This window comes from Gadus chalcogrammus, chromosome 11 (genome assembly GCF_026213295.1).
Source record: "Gadus chalcogrammus isolate NIFS_2021 chromosome 11, NIFS_Gcha_1.0, whole genome shotgun sequence".
Lineage (NCBI taxonomy): Eukaryota > Metazoa > Chordata > Actinopteri > Gadiformes > Gadidae > Gadus > Gadus chalcogrammus.
The window spans coordinates 21,593,264-21,620,763 of NC_079422.1; the positions used below are offsets into that span (position 1 = coordinate 21,593,264).

Below are 27,500 nucleotides of genomic sequence, written 5' to 3' on the forward strand. Positions count from 1 at the left end.
GCAACAGCCATTGTTAGAGAGCAGTTAGGGTTATAGGCTTTCGATCCCCGGAGTACAAGGAGTAGCCGGGGATCGAACCAGCGACCTCCTGCGGGCAGACAGGCAGGGGGGTTGAACTCACTAGAGTCCCGGTTGGCCCCTGGTGGCCCTGGGGTCCGTCTTTACCGGGAAGACCCTGAGAAAACAGAAGAGATTGGAGGACACATAATCACCCCATACCTTAAAAATCAAATTTCATCAAGTACATTGTCCCACAAAACGAGCAAGCATTGGTTTGTAGCAATAGAATAAGCGCTACTCAGTCCCTCCAGAAAAACGTGATTATGCGATCGCATATTTCAACGCATAATCAGCCAAAGTCTGCATATTCTTGCGGGGGCCGCATTTTTTCAAATATGCCACACTTTCACCACATAAATTGCGGATTTCTGCGCAAAATGGGCGGGGCTTGCATGATTTCATTATCTCTGCATTTTCGTTTGAAAACAAAGTCACATATACCTAAGCAGAAAGTTGAAAAATTTTGCGTTTACTAGCAGAAAGTTGATAAATGTTGCGTTTACTTCACACGAGCAGCCATTTCCCCCTGTTGCCATGGGAACGTTATGAAGTGACGTAATTACGCGACGTGAATGTCATCAAAAAGCTGCATTTTTCGCAAGTTCCCGCAATTTTTGCAAGTTCGCCGCATTTTTCTGGAGGGTCTGGCTACAGGTAAAAATGACTCTACCTAACAGGCTACCATGCAGACTATTATCACATGACTTAATGATACATGAAATGATGTGTCCTGGGAATTGGAGTTCCAGGTCGAGGTCAGATGGGTGAGGTGCGTTCTGCACTGGATACTAAAATGTCACTGTATGCTTCTGTTCCTCTGGCCATCCTTTAGGCTTTTAAGAGGATCAAATGTCAGGAAATTGCAATTGCTGTCCCTGATTGGCTGCCAGTGTAACAGGTGATTAACCAATGGCGTGTGGAATTACCTGCTGCCACTAACTGCGTTTGGCAGTTTAGCCAGTAACGGTTTGCCTTGCTCATCTAGGTTTGTTCATTTAAAATGGTTAAAAATGTTACATACTTGAAGAGTGCATATGATACATGGGTTTGTTGAAAGGCTCCCGAAAAGTTAATGTCAGGCTGTGGAAATCTTCCATTTAGCTCTTGACATTTGTGTTTTTAAGTAAAATCTGCTAATCTGACAAAAAATAAATAAAGTTCATTCACCTTTGTTATACGAGCATGAAAGTAACCCAAACATAAATGATTAATGTTTTTCCTAGATCCAGCCTGGTCCGATTTATTGTATTTGACACGCTCAGTGTTTCTTTTTTTTTTATTATCCTCCCGAAGTGTGTAAGAGGCAGGGCCACTGCCAAGACCTCAGCTGGCCCTGCTCACTTTGTTTGGTTTAACGGCCCAAGTATGTCATCTCGTCAAGCTCGTCAAGCGGCACCACCTGAACATCTCTTCGTAATGTCATCCTTTCCATTGTCTTGAGTTCTCTAGGACCCCTGTCAGGGAGTATTTGTTTCAGAGATACCATGACACAGGATGGCCTCTTGCACTTCACTGGCACATAGCGAGAGGACATGTCCTCATGTGATCCACGGAAGTCTCCAGAAAGACGCCGCCTGAGTTCATGCAGTTGGCCATGAAATAGGAGTTACACAAATAGCATCGTACTTTACTCCGAGAGATTTTGAGGATAAAACAGTGATGAGTATTTGGTCTGGTGAGAGACGGCTGATGCTTGCGTATCGCCAACTGTTGGGTCAATCATAGGTAAGGTTCTGCTGCATAAAATGGAGTTGTTGAGTCGGTCAAAAACCCTGTAAACGTTTGGCAAGAGTACTGAGAAAATAAAACTCTAATTGAATAATTCTCACAGAAGGGATAATATTAACACCCAGAAGCTTTGGCGATTCCCAATAGCGATGCCTCAAAGTTCATCTGCCTTGCAACCGTTTTTTTTTTTTTTTCTGGCACTGCACAAAGAAAACGCCCTGCCAAAAGCACAATCGCCTGAAGAAGAAACAAGCGGCCTGGGCCGATTAAAACTGCGGCCAACTTGTTTTAACAACACGTTAAAACTGGGGGAGCGACTCCCCCATCCCCTGGCGTGTCGTTTACAGGCAGCTTGGCAGATGGATGATGTTTAGCGTCTGTCCACACGCGCCAGTACAGTGCAGGCCAGGCCCCAGACCAGCACAACCTTCCACTCAGACCGCAGAAGCTTCTCTGTGCTGCTGCGCTATCAAATTGACCTCCCTGATTGGTGGAAAGTGATTTTGTTGACCAGGATGTAAACCAAAAAAAACTTGCATTAGCGGTGTTGAAAACAAGCTCGTTTTTTGTTACGTTTGGTTTTAGCGGTTCTTTGAAGCTCGTTTGGGTTGCGCTTGGCTTCGGGTTTTATGAATTCTGTCTGGCTGGCCGTTTTGTTCTCTCCTTTATGAATGAATACTTTTTATTTAGAGAGGTCAAATGTTGTGATGCTGACAAACAAATATGTGTCGGAAAACATGTGTGCGGATTTTTATTGAACGGACATAAAGATGGACAGATGGACAATTTGGAATGTGCTGGTTATGGGAACTTAACATCTGGGCAAACCGTGAAAGCTTCAAAAACAAAAAAAAAAAACATAAATATATATACGACTGAAAATACTTTCAAGGGAGCCCTAAAAAGTGTGTGTGCCAAAGCACCAGGCTCTGGAATCAATGATTCGAATTTAACCGATACAGAAAAAGTAAAGGGAGCATGGAGGAAGTAGTAAATAAAATGGACCCTGAATGTTGTTGTTTGTTGTTTATTGTTGACTCACCCTTCCTCCAGGTGGGCCGTCGCGTCCTGGTGAGCCGGCCCCGCCCGGAACGCCCTGAGGAGAGGGGAAGACCACCACAACTCAAATACACATCCTTAGGCATAAATAACAGGCCCCCGTCTCCCTCCTCTGTTCAGTCCTGTCTGTCAAAGAACTCAAGATGGAGTTCTTCACACATCCGATTGGGAGGAGCAGAAAGACTGGGTTTATGAACACACATTACACTGTTAATGATCTGATCAGAGTTCATCGGCTGCATTGAGAAAGTCCACATTTATCGACTAGTATATATTCTACTTGATATTCTTTCATTGTGCGGCCCTCTAAAGACACCTAACCCTCGCAGAAACTTTAAACGGGATTAGAGTTATGATTAGAGATTAGGGTTCAATCTTAAAAGGCGATAGATTTGAAAAGCATGGAGGACAGAGACAAGTGGTGCTCCATCCCGGTGAGCGTTCATACTGCAGTCTCCCCACCCCAACCGCCACCCCCACGCCAACGGCCTGTCGATTCTCCTTCAGCCTGCATCCAGCCACTTATCCACGGTGCACAAGACTTGGAATAAAAGTCATGACATACACATTAACCTGATTTATATTTGCGTTTAAATAATATCAGAGGGATCATTAAGTTGTGCAGTAAAACCCTGGAGGAGTCGGTGGGGTCGGAGGCGGGGGAGATAGGACAGGATTATTCTAGATTCACGACGGGATGTTTCATCGTTAGGATTCGCGTGCACCTTGAGGAAAGGCAGATGCGATGAAAGCGGTGTATTGTCTTCAGAGTGATATGTTTACTCGCCACACACAGCCAACGGGACCAAAGCAATAATCTGCGGGATTATAAATGGGTTGAAGTGAGTAAAGTTTGTGTAGCGAAGATGGGTGTTATGATGGCCTACTTTGCATCTTGTCACAAGCGAGGGAGGGAGAGAGAGAGAGAGAGAGAGAGAGAGAGAGAGAGAGAGAGAGAGAGAGAGAGAGAGAGAGAGAGAGAGAGAGAGAGAGAGAGAGAGAGAGAGAGCGATAGCGATAGCGAGAGAGAGAGAGAGAGAGAGAGAGAGAGAGAGAGAGAGAGAGAGAGAGAGACAGAGAGAGAGAGAGAGAGAGAGAGAGAGAGAGAGAGAGAGAGAGAGACGGAGAGAGCGAGAGAGAGAGACAGAGAGAGAGAGAGAGAGAGCGATAGCGAGAGAGAGAGAGAGAGAGAGAGAGAGAGAGAGAGAGAGAGAGAGACAGAGAGAGAGAGAGAGAGAGAGAGAGAGAGCGATAGCGAGAGAGAGAGAGAGAGAGAGAGAGAGAGAGAGAGAGAGAGAGAGAGAGAGAGAGAGAGAGAGAGAGGGAGAGAGAGACAGAGAGAGAGAGAGAGGGAGAGCATTTTGTGGGAAGACTAAACAGAAAAAAGAAAAAAAAGTGTGTGTGTGTGTGTGTGTGTGTGTGTGTGTGTGTGCGTGTCTGTGTGTGTGTGTGCCTGCCTGCCTGTGTGTGGGGTTGGAGGTGTGATGTAGAGGGCACAATGAGTTGCAGAGAGAAAGAGCCCAGGGTAATTGATGTTTTCTGAGTTGCAATATTCTCTTTGGTCCCTCGTATATTACAACCGGGCCCTGGAAGCCCCATAGACACGTGCAACAGCGTGAACAGACACACACACACACACACACACACACACACACACACACACACACGTAAACACACACAATGACAGAGGCACATTATTACATGGTGACATAGTGCGGTGCATTGCAGCGTTGGCACCCTTTATTAATAGAGCAGGCGCTGTTGGCTGGGGAGTGTGTGTGTGTGTGTGTGTGTGTGTGTGTGTGTGTGTGTGTGTGTGTGTGTGTGTGTGTGTGTGTGTGTGTGTGTGTGTGTGTGTGTGTGTGTGTGTGTGTGTATACGTGTGTGTGTGTGTGTGTGTATACGTGTGTGTGTGTGTGTGTGTGTGTGTGTGTGTGTGTGTGTGTGTGTGTGTGTGTGTGTGTGTGGTGTATACGTGTGTTGTGTGTGTGTGTGTGTGTGTGTGTGTGTGTGTGTGTGTGTATTTGTCTGGTGTGTGTGTGTGTGTGTGTGTGTGTGCGTGCGTACATCATCAGTTGGCACTGAGGGATCTCTGGCTCTCCTCACATGATTAAACGGTGTTGATGGCCGCTGTACGTAAATAAGCGAGTGAGCGTGACTCCCTACTCTGCTCTGCGTGAGCGACTGCCCCTGGACTCAAGCACCAGCATGAAGACGGCAGAGAGCCTATTGGTGCTTAGGGGCGCTGACTCATGATGGAAAGGTCCCAGGTTCGATCCCCATTGTCCGCGGTCTAGCGGTAGGGTGGGCCGCCGACGGGACTCCTATATCTGCTCCTTTAATGACGGGGATCTGAAATCACTGTCTGTGGCTTTGGATAAAAAGCCAGAAGTAGTCTTTAACGACGCAAAGCAAAGACAAGATATAACCTATCATTAAAAAGATTAAATGGGAAACCACCAACACTAGATCTTCAGTGACACAATTGTTGTGAATATAACGCATATATATTTATATATTTACACAAGCCTACGTATTACCATGACAATTAAAACAGGGAAAACTGAGGGGGCTCCTGGCTGTGTGTGTGTGTGTGTGTGTGTGTGTGTGTGTGTGTGTGTGTGTGTGTGTGTGTGTGTGTGTGTGTGTGTGTGTGTGTGTGTGTGTGTGTGTGTGTGTGTGTGTGTGTGTGAGAGGGTGGTTGTGTGTGTCTGTGTGTTTGTGAGAGAGTGTGTGTGCGCGTGTAGGTCTGTGTGTTTGTGTTTGTGTGTGTGAGTGTCTATGAGTATGTATGTGTCTGTGTGAGTGTGGCTGTGTGTGTGTGTGTGTGGGTGTGTGCGCGCCTGTGTGTCTATGTGGGAAGTGGTAATAACAGTGATGATAATCCTGCTGATGGTTCTTCTTCAGCCCGACAGCTGCAAGCACAGAGGCGCTACCACATCATCAGGTAGAGCCTCACATCTGCATGCCAACCCAGGAATACCCTACACTCCAGCGCTGTCTTTTATAGTTCCCATTCTGCAGGCAGGCAAATACATGCAAAAAAAGTGAAGGTTTTATGCTAATGGTGAATCGCGGATACAAAAAACGGTTTTACATTTCTTTTTATGGAAATCGCCAGATGGCTTCTGTTTTTTTTCACGGCTCATTACAATATCATGATGCACCGTCCTATGAAATGTGACCGCTTCCTGTGGCCTGTCCTTGCTGTGATCTTATGGTCCCCAGTACACCACTAAGTACTGCCACTCTGCTAGGCTTGTCCTGCTAATAGAAATTCACAACCTAATGATTTTGTGTGTGCGTCTGTGTGTGTGTGTGTGTGTGTGTGTGTGTGTGTGTGTGTGTGTGTGTGTGTGTGTGTGTGTGTGTGTGGTGTGTGTGTGTGTGTGTGTGTGTGTGTGTGTGTGTGTGTGTGTGTGTGTGTGTGTGTGTGTGTACACATGCAGAACACATTTTAGAGAGAGAGAGCAAGAGACGGAGAGGTAGGAGGAGAGAGAGGGAGAGTGACAGAGAGAGAGAGAGAGACAGAGACAGAGAGAGAGAGGGAGAGAGAAAGAGAGAGAGAGAGAGAGAGAGAGAGAGAGAGAGAGAGAGAGAGAGAGAGAGAGAGAGAGAGAGAGAGAGAGAGAGAGAGAGAGAGACAGAGAGAGAGAGACAGAGAGAGAGAGAGAGAGAGAGAGAGAGAGAGAGAGAGAGAGAGACAGAGAGAGAGAGACAGAGACAGAGACAGAGAGACAGAGAGAGAGAGAGAGAGAGAGAGAGAGAGAGAGAGAGAGAGAGAGAGAGAGAGAGAGAGACAGAGAGAGAGACAGAGAGAGAAGAGGGGAGATTGAGAAAGGGTGAGAGAGACAGAGGCTATATTGCACAGTGTGCAATACAACAACAATTTTTATGGATAAAGATAAATAAAACCTCCCAAAACAACAGCCCAGTGTGTCAATCATTACCGGCGTCAAAGACCAGGAGTGTTCCCTGTTACACCCAACACAGTAAACAAGGACTGTTTCAGATGTTTCACCACAGTTTCCTTTTTCTACTTTGCAATAAATACATTTTGAAGGAATCAGTCTTTCTCTTAAGGAAAAGTATTACATTTTTCGAAGCACCAGGAAAGTGTCTCTTACCATTGTTCCAGGTGGTCCGATTCCTCCCCTCTCTCCCTTTTCCCCGCGAAGTCCCTTTAAGAAAACACAAATAGTGCAGAATTAGTGTCGTCGCGTAACGCAACAGTGTGGGGAGGTTGATCCAAGCAAAATGAATGGGAGGAAAACATCGAGCCGACATCATCAGTCATATAGCATGTACATTCAAGACATTGTGGTCATACCTGCATGTACACACACAAACACACACACAGACACACACGCACACAGACAAGCATGGAAAAACACACACACGCACACACACACACATATACACACACACATGCACTCACAGAGACACACACGCACACAGACAAGCACACACACACAGACACCCCGACGCAAACACACAGGGTGTCATGTCCTTACCGGGGCCCCTTGAATGGAGCGTCCAGTGAGGCCTTGGGAGCCGGGGGGGCCTTGGGGGCCTGGGGGGCCCCCTTCACCCACTGGTCCTTGGAGTCCCTAAAAGCAAACAATCAACCAAGGTATTTAGATTCTACCCAAAACGTATACCTAGTGTTAAGAAATAGGAGGGGTTTCTTAAATAAAATAGTTGATGCACCCTGTACATTAAATTCAGCAGCAACAACAACCATCATTTAAGGGGAAACAGCCAGCTCCAAACAGAAAATGGATGCTACAAATGGTGCTCCTTTGCTTCAGGCTTCGAATAAATATGAGGTTTCAAGTTAAAAGCGCAAAGCAGTGAGGTATAGTAGTCATGGCTACCATTGGCTGTTCAAAGGCCTGCTTGCTCCAGGAAATTGACCTGCGCATGCCTCCATCCACCCAGAACCAGGTCAAGCCAGTACTGAAACATAATAGATCCAGCTTGATGATTTCAAGGGGCGACCAACAACAGAAACAGACCCAACTGGTCAAAGCAACTGTTTTGACCAACACCAAACAGAATGAAGTGTTGCTGTTCGTTATTCTGACAAATAAAGTTCCACTAAGTTATCTCCACATGTATTTTTTATTCGCCTCATGTTTTCTCCTAATCTGTACAAAATAGTATATAGTTCCACAAAACGAAAGCTTTTTTTTTTCTTTTTTTTATAAAGACCATTTTGCTGGATATTGATTGTGATTCACAATCCCTTTCAATTGACCTTTGTTCCTCTTCCAAGTCCAATGTTAGAAAATTCAATTCCATCTATTTGGTACAAAAGGGTTATCCAAAAGTACATCACAATTCAAATAACCTTCCAAGCAAACCAAAACTAACTTAGACTTGTAAAATAAAGTGGAGCGAAAGTGGACTAAACGTGGTCAAACCCTTTTTTGCAACCACCGTCACTCAAACCTCTATTTATTGGCTAACCAAACCCAGTTCCAGTGTAGATCTTCTGGGCTTCTGCCTCTGTGACGTCATTGCTGTCATTGCTCTACCTTGAACGAAAGTATTACGAGAATCAAATTTGACCATTTCAACATATAAATGCATCGATGAACCTTTAAAGGCATCGATTATATTTACATTCAAAGGTATTTACATAAGAAAAGTAATTCATTTGCATTACGGCGAAAACATTCCGGCCCCTAATTCTTGTACTACAAGCGATAACAACACAATTCAGAATTCCAAACATAATAAATTGCTCAATGTGCCATACAGTTTCACCAAAGAAAAGGGGGGATAATCATAGGAAAACTGAATCATAGTAGCAAGCAAATACAAGAGACTGCTTAACGTGTGACTTCTACAACAACATTTGGGCCCAGCAAGAATTTCATGCTCCAAATACAACACAACCATGACAACTATTCAAAGTCTACAAGTAGGGGGTACACAGACAAGTTCCAAGTTCTGGGTGGCCTGGCCATTATCCGACACAATATGCAATCATTTTTGGATGAAGAAGCTCTTCTTTCTAGACAACATTTGGCGTGTGGCTCTATTCAGAGCTGTGGCTTCTTCCACAAAGACCTTGACTCAACAACCAACTCCACCTTCTCCCTCTCGCTTTTCAGCATACTAAATAATAAAATAGTATAACCCGGTTATAGAAGACTGAGAAACATAGCCCCCTTTTTTGTGTTCCCGGTGTCTGTGTCTGTGGGGGAGCTTTGAAAAGAAGTTTGGAAAAATACATATTGGTTTGAGCACAAAGCCTAAGCCATTGATTACCTGGTTGCATGTGAAGCTCAGCTCTATGTTGGTGGCGTGCCAGTTTCATGATTGAAGCAAAACCTTGCTGCGAGTTTTCATGAATCCAATCCCCTTTCATTTCTTTGGGCAGTGATTTATTACCGAGCAGACCATTTTCCGCGAAATTACGATGCGCTATTTTGGATTTTTTTAATAAATCTGGCTAAATTACAGGAAATCAAAACATATCAAGAGGCAGTTTCAAGTACAAAGTATAAGGTAGCTGTTGCGGGTGTCAATAGAGAACCCCACCCTGACTCCATCCAATATAGCAGTCTATCACCTGCTTGATAGCATTAGCATTTGAAGATGATTAGCATTAAGCATTAAGCATTGTGTAGCGTCTTATCCTAGCTATCTTTGTTGCGTACAGGGAATGGGTTAACCTAGCAATTGTACAGGCTTGGCACTTGGTTCTATGAACATCCTTACTGCACGGACATCGATATATTGTTGTTTCCCTTTCTTCTGACGAATGTACTTATTGTTAGTTGCTTCGGCTAAAAGCGTCTGCTAAATGCCCTACATTTAAATGTAAATGTAAGTGCAAGTGTGCAAGGTCAAAGGTTAGGCGAATAGCCTGCTCTCAGACAATTTCACCTAATTTCACCACGTCACCTACCATGCCTCCCGGCTCTCCTCTGTCTCCTCTGGACCCCCGGATCCCTGGACCGCCCTGGGACACAGACACAAGAACAACAACAACAACACAATGAACCATGGTGGAGGAAGCCTCGCCCGGCATGCTAATCAAACTGCCAATTTGGCCCTTGGTATGTGAAGAGGAAGGATTCGACACAATACAATCAAGAAAAAAGATCAGCGTAAGTGCTTGTGTTTCCAGATCGTTATACCTTCCAGAAAAGAGATGTTTGTTTCTTAAAGATAAGATAAGATAAGGGAAATCACAGGAAACCTCAGCTTCAGATCTCCACCACCACCACCACCACCACCACCACCACCACCACCACCACCACCACCACCACCCGGATTTGGACCCCCGGCGATTGGACCACCATACATATTAGAGATGCGCGGATGGGCAATTATTTTATCCGCAAACGCATCACAAACGCATCATCCGGCCGCGATCCATCCACACCAACGTTTTTTAACCATTTCAAAACCGCAACCGCCCGCCATCCGCCGCGTTGTATTCAGCTTACTACATAGGTTAATATGCCGATTAGACTTTTAAAAATTAAGCCTCGATATCAAAGAAACGCAGACTCAAGCCTATTAATTCCAAAATTCGCTGCAAGTCCACCGCACAACAGTGCAACAATTTTTAACTGAGGGCTACACAACAACCCCAAAACTTGCCTGCTGCTTGACAATTTTTCGTACCTTCTTTCTTAGCTGTGGATGTTATTGAACTAGAAGTTGAATTTGTTCAGTACTTCTCGCGCTGCCATTGCCGAATGTCACTTCTGAGTCAAATCCCTCCATAATCTCTTTTAAATTCCTTATTCCACGAGTGGTGGGCTACAATGATGGGCTGTTTTAAAATATAATTAATATCGAAATAAAAATAACCAAGGCGCAGTCTCATCTACGAGACATTTGCTTAGTGGCCTATAAGGAAAGCGCTGCAAAGAGACGCGACATGGGCTGGATCGTCACTTAATTTAAACTTTTTTTTCTCTCAGTAGTGTGTGTGTGTATTTAACAATGTATATATATTTTTAATTTGATTGGTTAAACCGCCACCCGCCCGAATTTATTTAAAATGTCACATCATCCGCCCGATTCGCGGCTAAACCGCCAACCGCACATCTCTAATACATATTCAGTCTCCCACACAACCCAGGCTGCTATGCTCTTCATCTTCCTTACTGCCTCAATACCTGTGACAAGGCAATGGGTCCAATGCCATCATAACATTGCATATGGTCATAGATTCATGGGCCTTGTAGCAGAAATATTCAGACAGTTTGGCCATATTGGAAGATAGTCCTTCTAAATTGAAAAAACTGCCGTTAAAAAAGACACACTGGCCTCACGACCGCCTCAGCCTGTTTATAAGTGGGGGCCGTGTATGAGAGATTGAATAACTTTCCGTGTAACTTTCATCTCATCTTGATATCCGCAGGTTTGAGGTCTGTACCACATCCATCGACCGCACAATCACAGAGAATGGGTAGGAGATGGAACGACCATGAGACTAGTTCATATTGTTTTGAATAATTTTGAGAATCATGATTAATGGTGGAATTTGCTAGAAGAGGGATAGGGCTAGGAATGGTAGAATTGTTGAGAAGAAAGTAGGCCCTGCATGGCGATGTTTCAGAGGAATGTACTGATGCAATCCCCTTTGATATTATTAACTGACCGGTGACGTGCAAGCTAAGCACGTGACCTGACAACACTGTGAGCAGTCTGTCCGTACGAGAAACTATCGCTGGTTATCTATATTGAACGTGGGGGGTACACCATCTACGGAGGTCCGGTTTGTCAATGCTTATCTACATCGCTCCCAAAAAACGTTCCCTCCTGTTACCAAGTAAAAAAAAAAACTCTGTCAGGGTCATTGATCTCACTGCCGTTTTTCTAATCGCAAATTGAACCGCTTTGTGTAAACATGGCCCAAAGATTAGAGTGTGAACCGGCAGCAGATGTCAAATCGCGCCGTGCCTCTTGCAGTTTGCGTTTCCAGTATTAGCATCTGTGTTTGCATCTGTGCGGGCGCATTACAAAGCCCGGGGGGAGCTGCGACCGCAAGCGCTGTAAAACCCGCTCTGACCCCTCCAGCCGCCGGTTCTGGCCAAGGCCAGGCAGCCGCACATCTGCTAGTCATCGGACCCCGTCGGATCAGGGACGGATTGGACGTTTTCTTTCCAGTGTTTGCTTTAATATGGCCCCGCTGGGAATAAAGGGGGGGGGGGGGGGGGGGCTAGTGGCAGACGAGTAGAGGGCAGACGATAAGAATAAAGAACAACAAGGACATGCACCGAGCATGGCCTTAGTTGTGTTGGGGAGAGTGCTTCGTTTGATTTGCATTCCCGTATTTGTTTCTTATTACAGCGTTTGAAACACAATTGCTTAAAGGGGAACTGTCACACTCTGGATGTGACGGTAATATTAGGAGTGGGACTGAAACGGAATTAGACAAATGTTTTTTTTTCTTTTTTTTTGGTTGCAGGCCTCAAATGAAGCAATACACTCTTTTATTAGAAAATAGCCTTGGGTAATGGTTCATTTTGTTTTTTGGAAATTGTCCCAGTGTGATGCCATAATTACCATCTGTATTTACTCCCTCTAAGGCTATAGTGTTTGGCCGGTTGGATTTGTGAATTAAACGACCAAATGCTCTCAACTATTGTATAAACACGACAAAGGAGGATTGCTCTACAGCATTAATACCAATTGTATTTCCAGGAATCAATAGATGATTGCATAAAGGAGGATCCAATAGACAGGTCATGCCTGAGCTGGCTGGCTCCATAACGTTGAAAGATGCAGACTTGAGGGGAGTTGATGGAATAAGTTACGAGAAGCAGGGGATATAAGCGAGTGGCTTTCAGCTTCATATGGGGCTGAGAAAAACCATCCGAATGTTTATTTCTTCAACACAAAGTTGAAAAAGATAAAAGACAAATGAGAACGTCAAATTCACAAAACCATGTGCTGTGTTTTGTGGATTTTGAGGGATGTACAGTATATTATCCAACAAAAAAAAGAAGCGAATTCAGCTTCTTTCATCGCATCATCCCCTCCCATTTTCTACGTACTTTGATAAGGGTTCCTGGGTTTTACCCTGAAGGCAGCTGGAGTGGCCCACCGGGGGGGGGGGGGGGGGGGGGGGGCGTTCTGAAAGGCCTTTGTGCACCGCGGGGAACCAATAGGGGCTGAAAGGGATATGCATTATATATAACCTGTTGGGGCTCAGCGAACCCTACACTGCTGTTTAACAAGAGAGAGTTAGGAAATCGCTCCCCAGTCTTCACACGCTCCACTTCTGAGACCTCCGAGACACATGACGCATTCCCGTGGACGTTAGCGATGGCTATTAATTCTGCATCGTGTCGTGCACCACCAGATCACTTGGCTCCATTCCCCCCCACCCCCCCCCCCCCCACCCCCCCCCCCCCCCCCCCATCGCACATACTTTATTTCAATGCTGAGGACACAAACACTTCTGAGAGAGTGGAGGGAGAGACGAGCTATTAAGGAACAAGATGGATCCTCAATGGCTTCTCATCGAGAACCAAAAAAGGAGGCAAAATGGCTTCCAAATAAAAAAAAAGAACAATAACAGAAAGAGAATAATATCTGCGGGTGGTAAGAGAAAACAAGTCTGACAGATCTGAGGGAGAGTGAAAAAAGAACATAAACATAACTGTTCGAAAGGAAAATACAAAAAGAGTGTTATGTGTGAAACGATGGAAATTATTATTGACCCTTAGGGGACATTTGGGTCAAGCCACAGTTATTCCCATTCTAGAATATAAAAATATCTAAGCCAAGAAAAAAAAATAAGCAGAGAAGAATTATATGAAATAGAAAATAAGAATAAAGAAGTATGTCTAAATCTGTATGCTACATAATATAACAAAATGATCACATAAAATCTAATAGGATCTATAAATATAAAAAAAATTGAATTATTCTGAGAGAAGGTCGGAGAGAGAATGAGTTCGAGAAAGGAGTCGAATAGTATAGATGGCCTCAGGCAGGAATGACTTCCGGTGGCACTGATGTAAATCCTGTCCAAAATGAGCTGTCCACATAACACATGGAGACATTATCCTACTCTCAGAAGGTACATTGCAGGTACGGCCTGATGTGGCATAAGTGAAGGAAGGGAGACAACCATCCTGACTCTGGGGCCGTCCAGGTACCCAGCATAAACACTGACAGGGAGGTTGCAGAGAATCGCTCAGGCAGCCCGGCAGGGATGCTCTGGTAGATCGGGGCGAGGCCAGAGAGAGGGAGGGGGGTACGGAGGCAGGGAAGAGGTTACAGGGACGGTGTAATCCGCCAGCATTGACGGATGTCCGCGGCCTCATAATTACTTTCACTACGTCCCAGCGTGTGGGTTCCACAACCCCCCTGGCAGAAGCTCATCCCGACAGCGGAGACACTAAGCGAGGGGCGTTAGAGCAATGCGATGTCCTATGAACACATGCCGCCTCTCATGGCCAGAGGTTAGCCTGTACAGCAGCATCGAAGAGCTGATTTGGCCATTTGTCATGATTGCAAAGTTGGCGACACAAAGACTGACAAAAATACACTTAAAAGGCGATGCAGCAGTAGTAAGTGTATCTTCAAACCAGGTGATAGTGGGATCTGCTCTTCTTCTTTTTTATTGCTGCTCACAGAGAGGAGCAGAGGCGAACCGAGGACGCTACAGAGAGGTGAGCGGGAGGTGAAGGCTGGGAGAGCAGAGAGGAAGTTGGAATAGAGATACGGAGTGGGAGAAGGAAACGAGAGGAATTCAACTGTGGAGAAGGACCCGGAGGAGCACATGTGGTTTGCATGACCGCACAATGCCTCTGTGGGAAATAATTGCAACACGTTATGTATAATTGTATGTGAAATCAAACTCGCTGCAATGGTTATACCGGAAACATGGTAATTGTGTTTACGAAGATAATAACCTCGCAATATGCCTTGTGTAAAATACTATCAAAAACAATCTCTTTAGTCTGCAGGGCAGGCTGAAGTTATTTTTTTGCACCAACGTATACATGGTTTGTTTGTGGGAAAAGTCAAGAGAGAGTGAAATGAAGATGGGTGAAGAAAATAGTTTCTAATCAATATGGCGGTTGGAAAAGGAAAAATAAATAACAAGAAAACCAGGTGCATGTGAAATTAAAAAGATAGAAATGAAAAAAAAACACACTTAGGAAACTGGCTGTAGAGTTTGGAGATTGTATCATAACTGCGATTGTGAACTGAATGAAGAAGAGTTTTTTCTCTTATTGTTTTTAGTATATCGCATCATAACCTGTATAACTATTCATCAAAGGTAGAGGAGTGTGGTCTCTATTAGTTAGTAGATCGCAACATAACCGTGTCTATGTATCAAAGGTAGAAGAGTATGTTTACTTATGGTTGATGGTAGATCACATCATAACCGTGTCTATGTATCGGAGGTAGAGAAGTGTGTTCTCTTATTAGTTGGTAGATCGCATCATAATGTATCAGAGGAAAGAGGAGTGTGTTCTCTTATTAGTTGGTAGATCGAATCATAATGTATCAAGGAAGAGGCGTGTGTTCTACTGGTGGCCCGGAGGGGTCCGGGAGGTCCTTTGCTGTCCTGTGAGCATGTGCAGGGCATGGGGCCATGGAGGGACACTGCTCTTCGACCCTCTGAAAACATATGGATGTTGCAAGATTATATGTGATATAACTACATGAGCTTAGAGGCAGTCCGGGTGATCCTAATAACTCACGAGCAGATGAGCAACTCCCATTAGCGTTGTCTCATCAGAACTACATCGGCACTACAGAACTACTGCATGTTGGATTCAGGGTCACAGCTAATGGCCAAGACTTCACATTTGCGGACATGTAAATAAGTATTGATCGGTGAGAGTTGATCAGCCGAAGGGGTTATGCCACATGTCTCGATGAGTTGGTGCCATGGTCAAAAGCTGACAGTTTAATGAAACAAACCCTGGGGCGATTCAAATAGGTAACCATGTTCGTGTGTAGATTCAGAATGATAGATCAGAAAATACAAGTTTCACGCATAATCCATAATATAGTAGGCTCAAACTTAATAAGAGCAATGAAAAACAGAACGGTAACAGATGGAATAAAGTACCAATAAAACAACAAACTGAAAATGATTAATATGTTTCCTTTTATTGTTTATCCTCCTGGGGTTTGTATCGCCTTGTGTATAGTTTTTATGCCTGTGAGGCATATTGTGACAGCCTGTTTGATAAGGAGCTACAAACATAAACGTAGTATTATTATTAAGATGTAAATGCATGTGAATGAATGAGAGAGAGAGAGAGAGAGAGAGAGAGAGAGAGAGAGAGAGAGAGAGAGAGAGAGAGAGAGAGAGAGAGAGAGGAGAGAGAGAGAGAGAGAGAGGAGAGAGAGAGAGAGAGGAGAGCGAGAGAGAGAGAGAGAGAGAGAGAGAGAGCGAGAGAGAGAGAGAGAGAGAGAGAGGGTGTGCTTGTAACGTACCAATGCTGGAAGCTCACAGCATTGTCTCGGTTAGCCACGACGTGTGCAGATGATGTCAAACTCTGGAGCTGGAACTGCACCGACACACACACACGCACACACACACACAAACACGCATACATAGACAATCACATAAACACACACATGCACATACCAAATCACACGCACACACACACACACACACACACACACACACACACACACACACACACAACACACACCACACACACACACACACCACACACACACACAACACACACACACAATGATTAAATAATGCAATCACGTTTATTGAAGAACTAAAGCTATACATTAGACATGGAATACTTGCTGATTGTTGGTTAAATTTTGTACAATCATTTTCTGAATTGGTACCATTTAAAGTACAGTTTCAACGACAATAAATAACAATTGTGGAGACCTTATGGCAGCCAAAAAGGTCTAACAACCAGTAGAAATGTACTGGAAAATAGAGAAAAATAGAGCAATAAATATCACCTCAGTGCTAATAAACTGTCATAGACCATGTAGAATGCATGGATGTGCCACAAGTGTATTTCAAGCTGTGCTTGTTGACCTAACTGGGTCAAAATTCAGTGCTTGTAGATGTGCTGAAAGCAACGAACAAGGTTAGGAACCCTGATCACACAACTCACTTTATTCAAATGTCTTTTTTCTCTTACAGAGCCACGTCTAAAAACAATGATCGGTCAATCCTGATAGGACAATAACGGGATCTGAATCTGAATCTGAAACTGTGATGTGCATTCAGCGCAGTAAGACACTGTCTGGTGACTGATCATCAAACTGACATCCCAAGTTTAGGCCCTGTTGCTACAAAAGGAATGCACGTACATTGGCACATAAGTAAAGTTTAACAATATTTATACAACATTTGTGTCAGAAAAGCACTACTCAAAAGCACCTCTTGTAATAAATACTACTGGTATTAATAAATAATTGTTCTATGAAGGGAAAACTAACAGCCTTGTGTCCAGTTCAGTGCATCCTTCCTTCACCTCCATGCCACGAGAGTGTATTGAAAAAAAACAGTTACATTGTATTCTTTCCTGCTATGGTTTACTCGATCAATAACATCCGAGCGTTTAAGACGCAATAGGCAAGATTTGGAATGTTCACAACATAACATATACAAATCCCTCCATTGGTCCAGTGGCTTATAGCTCCCGCCCTTTCAAAAGCCTCTCCCAGATAATAGCCTTTGAATGGGAGGAGTCTTGCTAGGATAAGCGGGATTGGTTTCTTTTTTATAGACCTCCTTAGCAATATGGACTTTCTGACGGCGTGACAGTAATACAATTAAATCACCTTGTAATGTTACAAAAACTTGTTCGGCTTTCTATAAATGTACAGCTATAAATGATGACATTAACAAGATAGAAAAAGAGGGCATATTAAAACTTTACCCTTAATTACTGAAGGTAATCATTGTAAACAGTTTTAGAGGCACCAATGATCGAGGCTAAAATAAAAACATGCAATCTCACAGTATTATCTGCAGGGGAGTTCAAACTGGCAAGCAGGGAAAGATATCAGTCAAAGTGTTTCAATTTCCCTTTAGAAGGAATGGCTGAAACAACTATGACCAAGTGTTTTCCAGATTATGGTTTATATTGGACGAATGCAGGGAAGTGTTTGACTCGTAGCAGTTCTCTCAGTCCTAAAACAACCAGGATATCTTACCAAAGAAAAAATATTGCACTTCCTGTAATTCCTTATTTGCTCTAGACTGTGGGTATAATGGGTTCACCTCAATATTTAGTTCACCAACTCAAACTACTGATATATTTGGTAAGAAACTTTGGTTGTTATTGTGATGACTTTTTAGGAGTGAGTCAACCGTCCATTATCATGTATAACAGCTAAACAAACACCTTGTCAACATACAGCAGGGATGAAATGAATTTGGTTGAACAAGGGGGCATCTGTATTTGAGTTTATTACCTTAAATCTAGGGGGCTTCATTTATAGGTTGTCAGCTCTCTGTTTGACTATAAACGCAAATATTATATTTCTATGTTTTCACTGGATGGTAACCTAAGACACATGCAGAGAGTAAAAAAAAAACGTGGGGTTGCTAAGCAGGGCAGAGTCTGTCTAATAGCAGATGTGACTTTGAGGGTATAAAAAGTTGCACTTAAAGCCTCACAGAATTTGCCAATCACTTCTAACATAGAAAACCACAAAATGGCACCTTTGAAGAAGCCCTAACTGTAACTCAAGACTCTGTCTGGAGAGTGTGTGTGCGTGTGTGTGTGTGTGTGGTGCGTGAGTGCATGTGTGGGTGGAGTGCATGTGTGTGTGTGTGCTGTGCGTGTGTGGTGGTCTATGTGTTACTGACCGGAGCAGAGTTCTCCTCGCGTGCCACGCAACCGCACCAGCCTCCCCAGAACCTCCAGGCCATCGATGGTGAGGTTCCCCGACGCGCTGATGGCCTTCTCCCCCCACCACGGAGCAGTCCAGCACCACCGCGCCGACGTCTCTTGCCCACCGTCACTGTAGCTGTTGTGGAGGAGAAGGAGGGGAGGAGAGGATGAGAGGTTGGAGGAGGAGAGAGGAGGAGAGGAGAGGGTGGAGGAGGAGAGGAGAGGAGAGGAGGAGAGAGGAGGAGGAGAGGAGGAGAAGAGAGGAAGAGACAGAGAGGCAGGAGGAGAGGAGGAGGAGAGAGAGAGTAGGAGGGAGGAGGAGGGAGGAGAGAGGGAAGGAGGGGGGCAGAGGATGAGAGGAGGGAGAGGAGAGAGGAGGAGGAGAGGAGGAGAGAGGCGAGGAGGAGGAGAGGGGAGGAGAGGAGGAGGAGGAGAGGAGGAGGAGGAGAGAATAGAGGAGGAGAAGAGGAGGAGGAGAGAGGAGGAGGAGAGAGGAGGAGAGAGAAGAGAGGAGGAGAGAGGATGGAGAGAGAGGAGGAGGAGAGGAGGAGAGGAGGAGGAGGGAGGAGAAGAAAAGAGAGGAGAAGGAGAGGAGGAGAGGAGGGAGAGAGGAGGAGGAAGAGGAGAGGAGTAGAGAGGAGATAAGGAGAGGAGGAGACCAGGTGGAGGCATGTTTATACAAATAGCTTACAGAAGCACACAAGCACACCCACACCTCCACAGCAGGGTAAAATTGGGACACATATTATAGACTACATTTAGTTTCTTTCTCTAGTAAGTAACTAGTTACCATCTTTATCACACGGCTCTTCTCACAACTGTGGAACGCTGCGTTCATCTTGCATGGGCCTTGAAAACTTCCGGCCGTGGATAATCTTTTGATAATTCACCGTTGCTAAGCATAGAACCAACAGATTTTTTTGCCTCTGATTCACGTCTTTGGTATCACTCCGCAAGTAGTCCAGAACCTTATCAACCCAAGCGTATTTGTTTGCTAAGCGACGTCAACGTCTTGGCACCACTATTCTCTGATGATCAACACTACGAATGGTAATTGTAAAAGACACACCGTGTGAAGTTATTTTTTACCTTTGGCAAGTATCTGCGATCATTATCGGGAAAATAACCCCCTTAGGGCGAAGCAAGGACATCTCCGCTTCGATGTCGGGGCATATAATCCTGATAATGACCGGCGTTCTATACATTATCCCTTGCATAATCTACTTGATATTCTATAAAGTCCTAGATGCGCTGATCACATTTTGCTATAACGATATATCTTTGTTTTGAGACACTTGATAACCTCTCTGTCAAACGAGATATTATAATCGTTGAGATGAATAACTGAGAGCATTGTTTGCTGTCTTTGAGGAAACTGTAGAATATTCAAATTGAGTTGGTAGGCTGTTGTGAAGGGCAACTGGCTGGTTGATAATATGTATATATATAATGCTGTCTTGGTGGAGAAGCCTTGAACCGTGTCAAACTTGGGTCAAATATATCTATACTGTATTTTAATATATTTTCAAAAATAAGTATATTTTCCAGACAGCGAGACATTTACAAAAATACCAAAGAAAGGCTATTGGTTGTCAAGCACAAAATGAGCCCCAGTCTAATTATATTGTTGGATGCCCCTGATGCTCAAAATAGAAAAATTGGTGCCAAGTGCTCTGAACCATGAAATTTAAATAGCCATGTTGATTGGTAGTCATGAGCAGCAACAACACAAAATGTTTTCAATTATAAATTGGACAGCTTCCACTCTCATTGGCTTCCATCCCTCCCTCACACGTCGCACTGACACATACATAAACACATGTACAAACGCACGCACACACACACACAAACACACATGCAAGCAAAAACACACACACACGTATACTACAAATCCGACACATGCCATTAAAGGACCCATGACATGCCACCAGGTGTGGGGTGATTAGCCGCTACAAGCCGCTTTGGAAATCTGCCCCTTATGACATCACAGGTGGGAGTGTCTACCTAGATGTGCGACGGATAGATGGGTCGGCTGGTAGACTGATCTATCCAGCACACATCTAGGTGGACATGCCCACCTCTGATGTCATAAGGGGCAGATTTCCAAAACGGCCTGTACCGGCTAATCACACCACACCTGGTGGCATGCCATGGGACCTCTAATGCATGTAAACACAATAACACACACACACACACACACACACACACACACACACACACACACACAACACACACACACACACACACACACACACACACACACACGTCTACTACAACACGTTCTACACATAACATGTTCAACATGACATTAAAAGTATCAACAAACTACACAGGAAAACACACAGACTCAATTAAGTGGAGCGACAGCCATGTGGCCTCCAATGATGGAAATGCCCCTCTGCCGGCATCTGGAAAAGTGGCTTAAGAACGGCTAAGCCTGGCATTGGCTCTGCATGGCATGGTTGTCTGTGTGTGAGTGTGCATACAGCTCAGCTGCTCTCAACCTGTTTGTTTGCGTACGTGCACATGATGCTCTTGTTCCATCAGCCAGACAGAATCAAGAGCAATTTGTCCCGCTTGTCAAGACATTTAATGGGTACATTTTAAAGGCGCACCACCTAAGTGGCGGAACAAACGGAAAGGGAATGGAACGTCCTATAAAAAGGTCAGGAAAACAAAGGCGGGAATGCCTATTGTGTTCTCAATAAATGCCTTAGGATTATTGTTCCTGGGTTCGCTCCCTGCTTGTTATTCAAGGCTCCACCCTTCAGTCCACACGGACTGCCAGCCCTTTCCTCTCGCACTCTGGAGAGAGCCTCTGGCTAGCAGGCTCAGAGAAACAGTAGCAGGTATTTTTCTTCTCCATCTTTGGCCCTTAAACGTTTTGATCATTCCAGTACGCACAGCTGGACCCCGGGCCACGGCGACTTCAGCGCCTCCAAGCCTAAAGTATAATGTCGCTCCTACTGCCCTCGAGTCAAGTGAAGGAGCTCAACGAAATGCTGATTTCGTTGAGCTGACTCCAGTAAACAAGCGGGTGAACAAGCCTTCCCACACGGTTTTAACAGGTGCGGCAATCTCAATCAGTCTGTTTTTAATACCGTATTATTACAAGTAATAAGGTTGAAGCGTGAAACTATTGAACCAGGCACAATATCATGACAGATAAGCACCTGCTATGCTTGCAGAATATCACAGGAATTTCTCAAGGTACACTCTCTTTTCGCTCGCCCTTCTCGCAGACGTGATTTAGTTTGTACGCGTCCATATCGGATCAGCTTTATTACAAAGGAGTTACATTGTTTCTCATATATCTGCTCGGCCTCCAAAGACCATATCTCTGGATTCTCATTTATTTGTCTGTTTGCTGTGGGTGCATTTATCAAATCTATAACTTTGTGTTTACTTGTCATCATTTTTTCAGGGGACAAAAAAGTTGAATAACATTATGGATTGTGTTTTTGGAAAATCGCCCTTTGCGACCGAATCGCACGGATTTAGTGTCGCAGTTTCACTCTATTGCATTTTGAGTGAGGAATAACATAAAGCAAACAGGAACTGAGTTAACTCCATATAGCATTAGCTTAATCTGATATCAACTGGAACAACATAGTGATGCTATTGTTATGCATTATAACCCACTTGAGTTCAGCTCTGGGTCGATTTATTGTTAGACTCAGGCGATAACATTATACTTTAAGGACAAGTGAAACGATAGAGTTTCCCTCAAAAAAAGAAAAGAAAAATGTGTCTGCTGATAAAAGTTATCTCTGGGAACTTTGCCCATACAATATACAGGAATTAAATATACTAGGATAGGAGAGAAAAAATAACTTATCTTCTTGAGACTGGAAGATAAGTAAATTGGTGCAGTAAAAAAGCGGATTCAGCATGTTTCCTTTATCCCAACTCCCTCAAGTACGGGCTCAAATGAATCACTTACTTGCATAATTGAACAATTAAAAAATTGCATTCTCTCTCTCTCTCTCTCTATACATGTGCGTGTTTGTGCATGTGTGTATGCATGAGCGAGTCTGTGTATGCTTCTGTGAGTGTGTGTGTGTTTGTGTATCTTTTCTAGTCCACCTTAGTCAGCAATATCAAATCAGCTGAAAAATGGCTGTTATTATAAGTTGTTATAATAAGTTACTGACTACATTGTGGAAAAGATCCTTAAAAAGAAGGGTTTGAAGCCTCTCTCTGAAATCTCGCGAGAATTGCAGTCGTTGCAGGTAGAGAATGGTTGAAACATGATTGAGATTTGGCGGGAGAAGTGCCGGCGAGAGATTTTGTGTTGGGCTACAGAAAACATAGCATGGGGTTATCTAAAATATTTGGGTGGAGTGATGGTTGAGTAATGATAATAGGGAGATTTCCTGCAACAACTCAACTCTGAAGATCTCTGAGTGAGACTACTCCTTGGTTAGACACAATAACAAACAGAAATGATGAATCACAAGAAAGGTAAAAAAAAAAGACACTGGTCCAAAACTAGCGCCTTAAGACGATATTCATACATTGAGGGGTTATTACCGAATAGGGTTGAAGCACTTTCGCTAAATACTTGATCATAAAAAATTTAAAAATCCCTTAAGATCTGTGTTCAGAAATCATACATCACAACTCAAAAGGAGGTAATACAATAATAGCCAAGTACAGACAGATAAACAATCTTCAACCCTCTAACCCCAAAGGATAGCATATTTAAAATACATCTGGGGTTACTTCTCTTCAGATTTTTCACCATGGGACATAGTCTAGTCTACACATGGATTACACATCGGCTCTTGGTCACTAATCCCAGGGTAAAACGATATCCGCCACCTCATCTACAAGCGTGGTCGTAATAATTCACGAGCGCGAAGGTGCAATAGCTCATCTCCTACTTTCAGAACACACAGACATATAACTTTGAGAAACTAAACATAAAGTGAAGTTGAAGCTAGAAGAGCGCGTCTATTTTCAGATGTTAAGGTCTAGTCCCTGGTATTTTTAGTCAGCCATCTGGATTCAACAAGTAGCACGACTCAGCTAGCTACCGAGCTAGGCGCTGATTTGGTGCAGGCCTGCGCTTCTAGAAACACATGTGCTGGGTTTGATATGCCGTCCAAGAAAGAGACAATCAGGTATTCATCCGAGAATAACTCCCGTCATTCTGGGATGAAGAACAATGTGCTCCTCCACATCGCAAACAAAATTTGAGTCTGATAAAAGAACTGTGTTCATGACAGCTGCAAACGCAAGACAGAGAGATGCCTATAATAGCAGGATCTATTATTACCTGTGGAGCAGGTACAAAGAATCGATGACGTTCATGAGATTAAGTATAGACTCGAGTGTGGCTCTTGAACAACGCTGACAGCGTAATTGAGTGTTACATATGTGGTAAAGAAAACTTGCGCTGAATCTTTTGGTATAATTTGGGCTTTTTAAAAGAAGGAATTTTCCCTCTGCAATACCATTAAAGTGACTACTTGTTGATGGTTCGTTGGTTTGCTAAGTTTCGAAATCGGAGCCGACATAGGACTTAGGAGTTATCACTAAGGAGTTATTAGAGATGATTCACTACAGTGATTCACAATGTTCCCTATTATTATTATTTCTTTAATATTCACTCGTTTTCTTCAATTGAAATGCGGCATAGAGAAACTGCTTATGAAAAGATATATTTTTTAAAGCGGTTTTCCGTCCCCATGCTATACCTGAGTATATGCCAGGCTATATCTGGGTAAAGTCTGGTGTATATGTGAATACCTGGGTCTTATCACAGATTATGAAAGTATATGTAATATAGACTGGTCAAAGTGTCCTTCTCCCATATCCCTTGAAACATACTTGCTGGATTGGATTGTGGAACACAGCGACTTTGACTGGTACGACGGCCTGCTGTGAACGAGAAGGAGGAACCAACCTTGTGGAAGCTGCCATGGAAGAGCTTCCTGATTTCAGGTCCTTCAAAAGTGACCGTCTGGAAGTCTCCTTTGTAGTCATGGTTGAAGAAGGTCAGGGTCTTCTCAGAATCTGGGGGGCGAGGAGAGGAGCAAAGTGTAAGAGAGGAGTTTAGTTTTCTCTGTTGAAAATTATGGATGACAGGATGTGAAAACGTAAAATAACAACTGAGTATTACAGAGGGATGTATACGCGACACCCTAGCTCACTGAGATGTACAGTAATCATCTTGACATCCTCTTGCTTACATTGGCAATGTATTTGCAAGATGATGTCAAAAAGATTATTAATGTATATCTCAAAGCTAGCTAATAAACACTGGATCTCAGGGGCGTGGTCAGGAGTACTCACTGTCCAGAATGAGTCCCACCAACGGCTCCTTCTCCTTGTTGAGGATTTCCCACAATGCAAAGGGCTCCTGGGGCGTCTCAGGGAGCAGGCGAAGAATCATTGAGATGGTGTAATCAGATGGCAAGCCCTCTGGATGGAGATACCTAGCACACACACACACACACGTACGTACACACGCACGCACGGACACACGCACACACACATGGACACACACACAGCACACACATCAGGGTCTTTGTAGCTCAACAGTGGACATACATTCTTCAAACATCAAAGCACCTCAGCCCATTTGTAAAAACTTTTTCATGGAATGTGAAGGCGGGGTCCTCGATGAGGACCCTTAATCTCTGTCAACATTGTAAATAATACCCCCATTCAGCCAACTCTCCACCATAATAAATAAGTCATATTAGCTCCTCAAAGCCCCCATCGGCTGCCACCGGAGAACAAATGAGATCCACATGATTTGAAAATACGATATGTGATATTGTAAATAGCTAAAGCAGATGTGATTCCAAAAAGACTGAAATAGTGGCACGTTTTATTCAACTGTGGCTCCGGTTCGCCGCAGCCACATCCACTGAATGATGAAGGCCATCCCCTTCGGGCATCACGGCGGCTCCACTAAACGTCCATCACAAGCCCCTATTGGGCAAGAGGCACTGCCTCCATACTGCTGAGAGCATACCAGAGAATATTCCCTTTTCTTGGCGTATTACCTACGGTACCTCAAAACAACTCAAGATGGAAAGCATACCCCCTCCCTGTTATGAATGGGACTTCAAGCCTGATTTCCTACTTGATTCATCAAACAAAAGCCCTCAAACATGTACCCCACAACCAACGGCGGGTAATGTGCTGAGGACAGATCCAATTTCGTGCGCATTGGCTACAGCAGGGCGTTGCAGAGTGGCAAAGTCCAAAAATGATATTTTGGTTGGCAATAATGTAACGTTTGCAGGAAGCAAGTGTAGCATATCTCTGGCTGCTAATTGAAAGTATGCCTGTGGTTGGGTCCTGCCGTGGCAAACATGTAGCCAATCCCTATCAAGGGACTGCTTTCTTTGGAGGGAAATGGGGTGGATCAACACTTGGCTAAAAATAACTCCTCAAACTAATGAAAAGACACCAACGGGAACATGGCCTTGGATGTGAGACTGTAACGAAAATTATTTTATGCAACAATATGCCCAACAATTTCTCTATAAAAGTGTTTGATGTTTCAACTAACTAACTAACTGACGAACACACTGACTGATTCACAGACTGACTGACTGAGTCACAGACTGACTGGCCGACCGACTGACTGGCCGACTGGGTGACTGACTGACTGACTGACTGTTTGCCTGAGGCTCAGCTGACTCACTGAGTCACCTCCTGACTGACGGGCTCGGTTCAGTAGAACGTCTTACTTGGTGGGCTGGGACACCAGGGCGTCCCTGTGCAGTCGGTAGCAGGGGAAGCTGTTGAAGGAGCCGGGCTCCAGAGACACGCCCGGTACGGCGCCGTACTCCTTCTCCACCAGGCCGAACTTCTCCATCATGCGGAAACCTGCAGCCGGGCACACAACACATGGTTATGGCTTCGTCACCTCCGTCATCGTCCTCATACTCATCATCATTGACGTTGTCTGCGTCGTCATCATCACAACAGCACAACCTTCATCCTTTTCATATTCATCGTGTATATTCACAGCATCTTTACCATGATCATGATCATCCTCATCATTCATCATACATCAACTATAGCATCAGCATGAGCATTCCCAATATCGATGAAGACCTTGACTCACGCTCTACCGTGCATCTTTTAGAAGGCCATACACTACAGTAACATTACATAAAATTAATTTCGGAACTGTCGTCCATTACGACTTCATCATGTGTGCATGCACACAACTGAAAGACCAACAAGATTCCCTTCTAGAAATCGAGAACGTTCCTATATGTTGTTTACCTGCCATGAGTGTTTCCACTCATCAGAACCGAAAGGACAACTGGAAGACAAAAGACTTTCAAAATCCATTGGGTCTGTTCTTGCCGGATCATTCCCTTCCAGGCACGATCAAGAGTTCACTTTTTGCGTGAGTTATGCCGGTCCCTTTATTTCCCAGCAAGCCCCGTTTGTGTTAATACGAAGGAGGTTCACTGATCATGCGGGGTGCAGTTCCATGACCTTCACGATCTAACTACAATTCAACCTTTAGCCGTCGTACTTTTTCTCTTTCTAATGAAACCTCTTCCTATCCACGTTAAATACAGCATTCGTCGACTCACTGGCTGTGGCGGCCTCGCAGACAAAAGTGATGAGCTGCTCCTCGATCTTCTTCACAGCGTCCAGGTCATCCACGAAGAAGACGTGTCTGTCGCTGGGCTTGCTGGCGATGTTCACCAGCTCCCCGTAGTCTGCGTCCGCAAAGCCGATGGCAAAGATGATGAACCTGGCAACGGGAACAACAATCAAAGAAAGGTCATGCTTCCAAATAAAGACGAAAGGGAGAACGGCTAATAATTAAAGCAGCTC

The 27,500-nt window shown here is 44.3% G+C and overlaps 1 protein-coding gene across 1 annotated transcript in view; it reads right to left on the reverse strand.

Annotated features, from left to right (window-relative positions):
- col14a1a (collagen, type XIV, alpha 1a) overlaps window positions 1-27,500 on the reverse strand; it is a 129,345-nt gene that overhangs the window by 13,942 nt on the left and 87,903 nt on the right. The window contains 5 exon segments of the mRNA XM_056602830.1: window positions 122-175; window positions 2,831-2,884; window positions 6,975-7,028; window positions 7,362-7,457; window positions 9,770-9,823. Coding sequence (XP_056458805.1) covers window positions 122-175; window positions 2,831-2,884; window positions 6,975-7,028; window positions 7,362-7,457; window positions 9,770-9,823 — 312 coding nt within the window.